We start from the raw sequence: 7,183 nt of genomic DNA, 5'->3' as shown, positions 1-7,183 counted from the left end.
AAAGGTATTCATTTTTTTACTATGAACTACACGACATAAAAAATAATAGTAAAAAAATAATAATTAATAATTTCATTAAGAAAAGAGTAATTTTGTTATTATACTATTACGTTATTACGTTATGTGTCTGGGTGCAGGTGAGGAGATTTTTTTTTGGTTAATATAATTATAATTGCAATTGCAATTATAATGTAATGTAATGTAATTATGTAATTGGAATGTAAGAGTATTCCTCGTCAAAACTCAAACGACCAACAACGCTAGGTAGGTCCCCTCCAAAGAGTGTCCAAAAAGGACCAAGATACTTTCTTTCTCCTCACTGACATCTCTTGCCATGGCAAACACCACATGGCTTCTCTACTACTTAACTCGCCGCCGATTCTCACCTTCTTTCCGGTCATTCTTCTTCATCCCCACATCCTTAGCTCTTTTTACTTCTCTCTTCATTCTCTTTTACATTTCCACTACCTCCACTCTCTTCTTTTCCAATCAACAGCCATCCATACCTCACCTAAACCAACCACTTTTATCTGGCTCATCATCCACGGCTCAAATTAACATCAGCAATAATACTCAAAGCCCTATTGTTCATGTCTCCAATTTCAATCGCTTGAATGAGAATGACAGAGATGGGAGGGAAAGTCAACGGTCTTTACGGCCTCAATTTGGCTCCTCTGATGGTAAGTCTTCTTTGAAGCAGTGTTTTTGTTTTGAAACTTGTTTGTTGCTTTGAATTTTCTTTCGGGGCTGGATTTGTTTAGAATTAACTTATTTGATTGTTGAAGAAGGGTATGCGAAGTTTTAATGGCTTTTAGTTCACTGAATTGTACTTTAATTATCAAAAGAAAAGAAAAATGTTTCAAGTTCAAAGCTTGTAGCCTTAAAGGATCGACTTGATTGACGGAAGAGAATCATATGCATTAATGAAAGTCTACCTAATTATAATTGTCAAGTGGGATACTTAGTTCTGCTAAAACATTGAGAGCTGGGGGTTTTTTTTATTGAAATTTAGCTTTATGGTTATTATGATGTGAGACAGTATTCCTAGTGCATTTCTTGAGTGGAATCTAACAGAAATGGAGACCCTTTTTGAGAATTAGAATCTTAATGTGACTCTACTCCATAAAAAAAAAGGTAATCTTTTTTTGGTTCTAAGAGTTTATATATTCAATGTCTTTAGACAATTTCTAGTGCCAGGTAGAAAATGAAATGTCCTGCATTTGATTAGGTTCCTTATTTGATACGAGTATTAGGTGACAATAATCTACCCTCAAGACCACAACTTCCTCTGATGTTGTTAAGTCACTTGAGGCTTTTCTAATTCTGCTGAGTTTTATCCTAAAAGAGCATTCGTTTTTCACTCTTTCGTTTGTTCTCTAAGGAGGTAAGGCCCTAGTAGATTTGAGCTTCATCATGTGTAAATACAAGAGGTAACTTTGTCAGACACCAATCCCGTGCTTATGCTCCTTCCTGCAATGTATGGACATGCGGATGCTCTTTTTTTTGCAAGCAAAAGCATATATAACAATGACGGAACATAAAAAAATTTAATATACAAGACATGTTAAATATCTATGCAGACCTTTTTTTGATAGCTGATCTATGCGAATCTCTTGAAGCCTTCTTCGTTTCATCTTATGGAGTGGTATAGAGCGTAGGTAGCCCAATTCGAAAATTTACCATTGCCCATCTTCTGTTTTATGGTGTCAATTTTTGTTTTGGTCATAAAAATAAAACTGATGGTGGGAGTTAATTTCTAGTATCAAGTTGTTTAAGCAACCAAAAACTATGAGTGAGCAGACTTGAACACTAAGGGGATTCATTATGATTCAGGCACCAGTATTTTTTCTTTCAAACTTGCGCTTCGTTTTACATGATAATGTCACTAGTTGGACCTGCAGTTTTTCATAAGCTTGGTAAATTAGAAGTTAGAAAGAATTTGGGAACTTAATTTGTAGGTGGAGTTTCCAATTGGTTTATCATAGCTTGGACTCTTAAATTGTAAAGGCTTTTCTGTGGTTCAACCTCATTATTTATTATCTGGGAGGTCAAACAACTTGATATGGGTTGGGTTAATGGGAAGTTTGAAGATTGTTGAGTTGGTCTCTATGAAGTTCTATTTCTTAACTTCAGGATCTGGAAAATGCTGGTTTCTATTGTTCAGGAATCTATGTGAACAACGAGCTGTTCCATGATAAAGATATCTTTCTGGAAGACTATAAACAAATGAATAGGAGCTTTAAGATATATGTTTATCCTCACAGGCGAAATGACCCGTTTGCAAATGTACTTTTGCCGGTTGATTTTGAACCTGGGGGCAATTATGCCAGTGAAAGTTACTTTAAGAAGGCTCTTATGGAAAGTCATTTCATCACAAAAGATCCAGCGAAGGCAGACCTTTTCTTTCTTCCCTTCTCAATTACAAGGTTGCGGCATGACCCTAGAGTTGGTGTAGGAGGTATCCAAGATTTCATCAGAGATTACATCTTAAATATAAGTCGGAAGTACCCATTTTGGAATAGGACAGGTGGAGCTGATCATTTCTATGCTGCTTGTCATTCCATTGGGCGGTCAGCAATGGAGAAGTCAGAGGAAGTAAAATTTAATGCCATTCAAGTGGTCTGCTCTTCAAGCTACTTCCTTTCTGGATACATTGCTCACAAAGATGTCTCCCTGCCACAGATTTGGCCTAGACGAGGAGATCCTCCTAATCTTGCATCGTCAAAAAGGTGAAAACATAAGCTTTATTCTGGTTGCCTGCTTCTGATTTAAAAAGTATGCATGGACTAGTTGTAGTTGTGAAATTGCTCTTTAGCTAGCAAAGCATGCATGGGAATTTGAATTGCAATCGCAAAAGTACATTGGTGCGATATAATTGCTAGGTTTCTTTCCCCGGATGTCACCTAAGTCAGGTTGTGATATGTGATTACAGGAAGAAACTTGCTTTCTTTGCTGGATCAATCAACTCCCCAGTCCGTGAAAGGCTTCTTCATTCTTGGAGAAATGACTCTGAAATCTTTGCCCACTTTGGTCGGCTCACAACACCTTATGCTGATGAGCTACTTGGAAGCAAATTCTGCCTCCATGTCAAAGGCTTTGAAGTAAACACAGCTCGTATTGGAGACTCACTATATTATGGTTGTGTTCCAGTTATCATTGCCAACCACTATGATCTTCCATTTGCAGACATTCTGAATTGGAAGAGCTTCTCAGTTGTTGTTGCCACTTTAGATATTCCATTACTTAAGAAAATTCTTAAAGGAATAAGTTCTGACCAATATCTGATGTTTCAAAAAAAGGTACTAGAGGTGCGAAAACATTTCCAGTGGCACTGCCCTCCAGTTGATTACGATGCGTTTTACATGGTGATGTATGAACTATGGCTTCGACGGACTTCTGTGAGGGTCTCATTGCCAGTGTCTAAGAACCCTAATCATTGATCAAACATTTCTTTGACAGTGATTCAGCAGCTCCCATGGCATTGAGAATTTGTATACATGTCCAATTTCTTTAATTGCTAGAGAAGCTTGCATGATTTTTCATGACTTCCTGCAAAATTCTTAGCATATTTCATAATGTATAAAAGAATCCCTTGTATCGTACCGCATCTGCTCTTTCAAAATTCAACCTGCATTTGTATAGCTGACCAACTCCATGATCACAATATCAGCAACTTAACAGCTTAACTATTATCCACATCAAACTTACAGTTACATGGTTAATTGAAGAAAAGAACGTTGAATTCGAGGACTCAATTAAACACAGTTTATAGACTTCCTCTAATATAATTTTTATCTTCACTTTGTTCGCGTGAAATGAATGTCTGTGTGTATATATTAAACAAACATCTGTCATCGTTTTTCTTCCTTGACAATAGAAGAATATCATCAAACCCGGAATTGATTAATTCTATCAATTATTAAATTAAATCAAAATTAAAAGAAATTTAAAAGAGATGGGAAAACGCTTATCCATTTACAAATATTATAGAATGCATCAATTTTTTTTTTCTCCTTTAAGTTTTTTCATCTAGTCATGAATTTTATTTTTTTATTTCATCTTTATATATTATGTTGACTAAAAATTGTGCTTACAATATATTTCTCTTTACTTTTATAAAATTATCATGGTATCAAAAAAACATTTTAATATTAGTTTAATGCTCATTTTAGCAAAAAAAAAAGTTTGGTTTTATAGCTTGCAGAGAATTAAAAAAGCAGGGACCAAAATTGAAGATGAGGTAGAAATACAAGTTTTTTTTCCCTTTTATTACATTCTTCATGAGACACCTTTTCTAAATTTTTTGCCTGCAAAATTTTTTCTTTTTCATTTATGGTCCATTTAGAGTGAAACTGCTACTTTTATTCATATTTGCAGAGAAACCGGTTGGGTGATGATATTTTAAGAATGAAAAAAGCCAAAGGTCATTGTGTTCCTCTTGACGAGAGAAGATTTTTTTTTGTTTAAGTTTATGTTTTTGAACTAATTTAAAAGTATTTTGAGTTGAAAAATTATTTCATTGAAATTATTAGGGTGTTTATTAGATATTTTTAAGTAAAAATATATTAAAATTGATTTTATAGATCTAAAAATCCTGACTCGATTTTTCAACCACCTCTCCGATGGTCAAAATTTGGGTAAGCAAATAACACGTTATTTGCTTTATTTTTTAAAATAAATAAAAAATAAATGATATGTCATCTACCTTTGTGTAAAAAAAATAAGGTCACGCGCACAGACCTTTTTGGACCTGATTTTCTCCTCCCTCGGGTCACGAAATCTGACCTTATTTATAGCAGGTGGATGAGGAATATTTTATCTTTAATGATATAAATTTCATCTCATAATTCAATCCGGAATGATCTCTTTGGTCCAGGTGCTTAGCCTTTTTCTATGGTTTTTTTCCATTTTTAATTTTTATTAAAATACACTATAAAAATATTATTTACATAGTATTTAAATTATTATTTAATTTTTTCAAGGGTCATAAATAATATTATAGGTTTTTATAGGAATATTAACACTTTGTTTTCCAATTAGTATGTACATGATATGCAAAAATAAGAAATAAAAAAATGCTCAGAAATATTCAATGAAAATAATTTTTTTTCTTTCAATTTTTTACATAATTTTATCATATTTATTATTTTTTTTCCTTAATTACATATAAAATATTAAGAAGTTATTTTAATATTTAAAGAAAAAACTTCATTTTAAGATCATGATGGTTTTTCTTTAAAAAACAGTCCTTGCAATGAAAAAAATATACTTTTGATAAATAATAAAGAAATGCATTAATAAATAAATGAAGTTTAGATTAAAGGAAATATACTTTGATATTTTTGTTTATTGCCTTTCTTGTAAATGTTTCCTTTAAATGTATATATAACTGTTTAATTAAATAAAAAATGGATTCTAAAAACAAGGTTACTAAACTCGGTCATGGTTAAGATCTAGATTATAGGTTTAAGTGAGTTAGCTTGAATTGATCCAAATTTATTTAAAATATCATCGTTTTTAGTATTATTTTTATAAAAAAAAATTAAAATGAAATTGTTTTTATATGTTTTTAAAAATAGTTAAATCAGATTCTCGTTGAATCAACCAAGTTACAGGTATACTTATCATGTTAAATAAGCAATAACAGGTCAACTCTCACTCGATTTATGTTAAAACTAAACTTGATTTAGAGATTGATTCAACAGGCCATTATATTAATCCAACAAGCTTAGCTAGGTTTAATAATATTTCCAAAAACTTACTCGCGGTAGCACTCACTCAAGCAACTTACAAATATGATACTAACCTATACAAATATTTTTCAAATAAACTAAATGGGATTTTTAAATAGTGGTTGATATTGTTCAATCACCATTTTCTTATAAACAAATCATTGTTTTCCCATAAACAAATCAAATGTAAATTGCATTGTGCTTGCAAAAATATATTTTCATCCTTGTATTTGTTTTGTATTATTTGATCCCTATAGTTTTAGGTTTTTACATTTTGATTTTAGAAATTTAATTTTTATATTTTAGTCCCTGAATATTGAGAGAAAAGAGAGAAAATCATTGGAAAAAAAAAACATAGAGAAAGAGGCTTTGATTGATAAAAAGAAACAAAGATTTTGGTATCAATGAATTCATCTTGGTGAGGAAAGTTCTATGGAGTTGGTTTGAAACTTTAATATTGCAATAATAATAATAATAATAATAATAATAATAATAATAGATCATGGCTCAAGAAGATTTTTTTTATTTGATATTGTAAATAGAGTAAATGAGGTTTTTAAGATTTGTTTTAGATATTTTTAGGTGAAAATAAGTTGAATTTAGAGTTTTTTGAGTTCAAATATCCAGGATCCTGTTTTTCTGACCACCTGCAATGAGTATCTATAGATCAGGTTTTGTACTATCCATAATCAAATCCCAACATGAAATTAACTCAACTCGAACTTAATTGGGTATGAATTTTTTACACCAAATCCGATCAGATTTAACATTATCTATAGGTCGGGTTAGGGATGGCTTATCTATAGGTCAGGTTTTATCCTATCCATAACCAAACCCCAACCTAATATTACTATCTTAAACTGACTTGAACCTGATTTTTTTATACTCAATGTGATTGGGTTTCATGTATTCATAACCTGACTTCAACTAAACCCAACCCCAACCTAATAAAATATGAATTTATGATATATGGTCCAATTAGATTTAAGATAATCACTAGATAGATGGCTCGTGCTATATCGTGGGCTAGACTATTTTTTTCTAAACATAAAAACTCCATGCGAAACTTAGGATTTAAAAAAAAAATCAGAGAATTGAGTTATTGAGTCGACTGGGTTTAATAACCTCAGCTAATCTAATAATACTTTTTAAAAAAGGGTAATGACAGCAAATAACAAAATTAATAAAAAATTGACATCCAGGATATAAAAAAAGTGGCAACAGAAAAAGATCCAAGTCAATCCAGGTCAACCTATCAAATTTATTACTTGGGATATGAGATCGGGATAACCCCGAAGAAAAAAAAATGAAAAAAAATAACAAAGAATAATTCGTAACTAACCAAATATTGTAAAATAGAATTTAAAAAAATACACTAAAACAATAAAGAGTCAACTAAAGCTAAGCTTCTAAACTTGTGACATTGGTTATAAGACTAGCATCATCACATT

The 7,183-nt window shown here is 31.6% G+C and overlaps 1 protein-coding gene across 2 annotated transcripts; it reads left to right on the top strand.

The window, feature by feature from the left end:
• Nucleotides 1–234: 234 nt before the first annotated feature.
• LOC133667838 (probable glycosyltransferase At5g03795) lies at nt 235–3,641 on the top strand. Of its 2 annotated transcripts, none has more exons than XM_062087513.1 (3): nt 235–680; nt 2,165–2,729; nt 2,933–3,641. In XM_062087513.1, exons 1-3 carry the CDS (start codon nt 335–337, stop codon nt 3,438–3,440), a joined length of 1,419 nt encoding a protein of 472 aa, XP_061943497.1. In that variant the 5' UTR covers nt 235–334; the 3' UTR covers nt 3,441–3,641. The 2 variants fall into 2 exon arrangements, with proteins under 2 accessions (XP_061943497.1, XP_061943498.1); XM_062087514.1 differs by having other exon boundaries at nt 546–680; nt 2,134–2,729.
• The last annotated feature ends 3,542 nt before the right edge of the window (nt 3,642–7,183 follow it).

The sequence above is a fragment of the Populus nigra genome, chromosome 11 (assembly GCF_951802175.1).
Source record: "Populus nigra chromosome 11, ddPopNigr1.1, whole genome shotgun sequence".
Classification (NCBI taxonomy): domain Eukaryota; kingdom Viridiplantae; phylum Streptophyta; class Magnoliopsida; order Malpighiales; family Salicaceae; genus Populus; species Populus nigra.
This window is presented reverse-complemented; position numbering and strand designations above follow the sequence as displayed.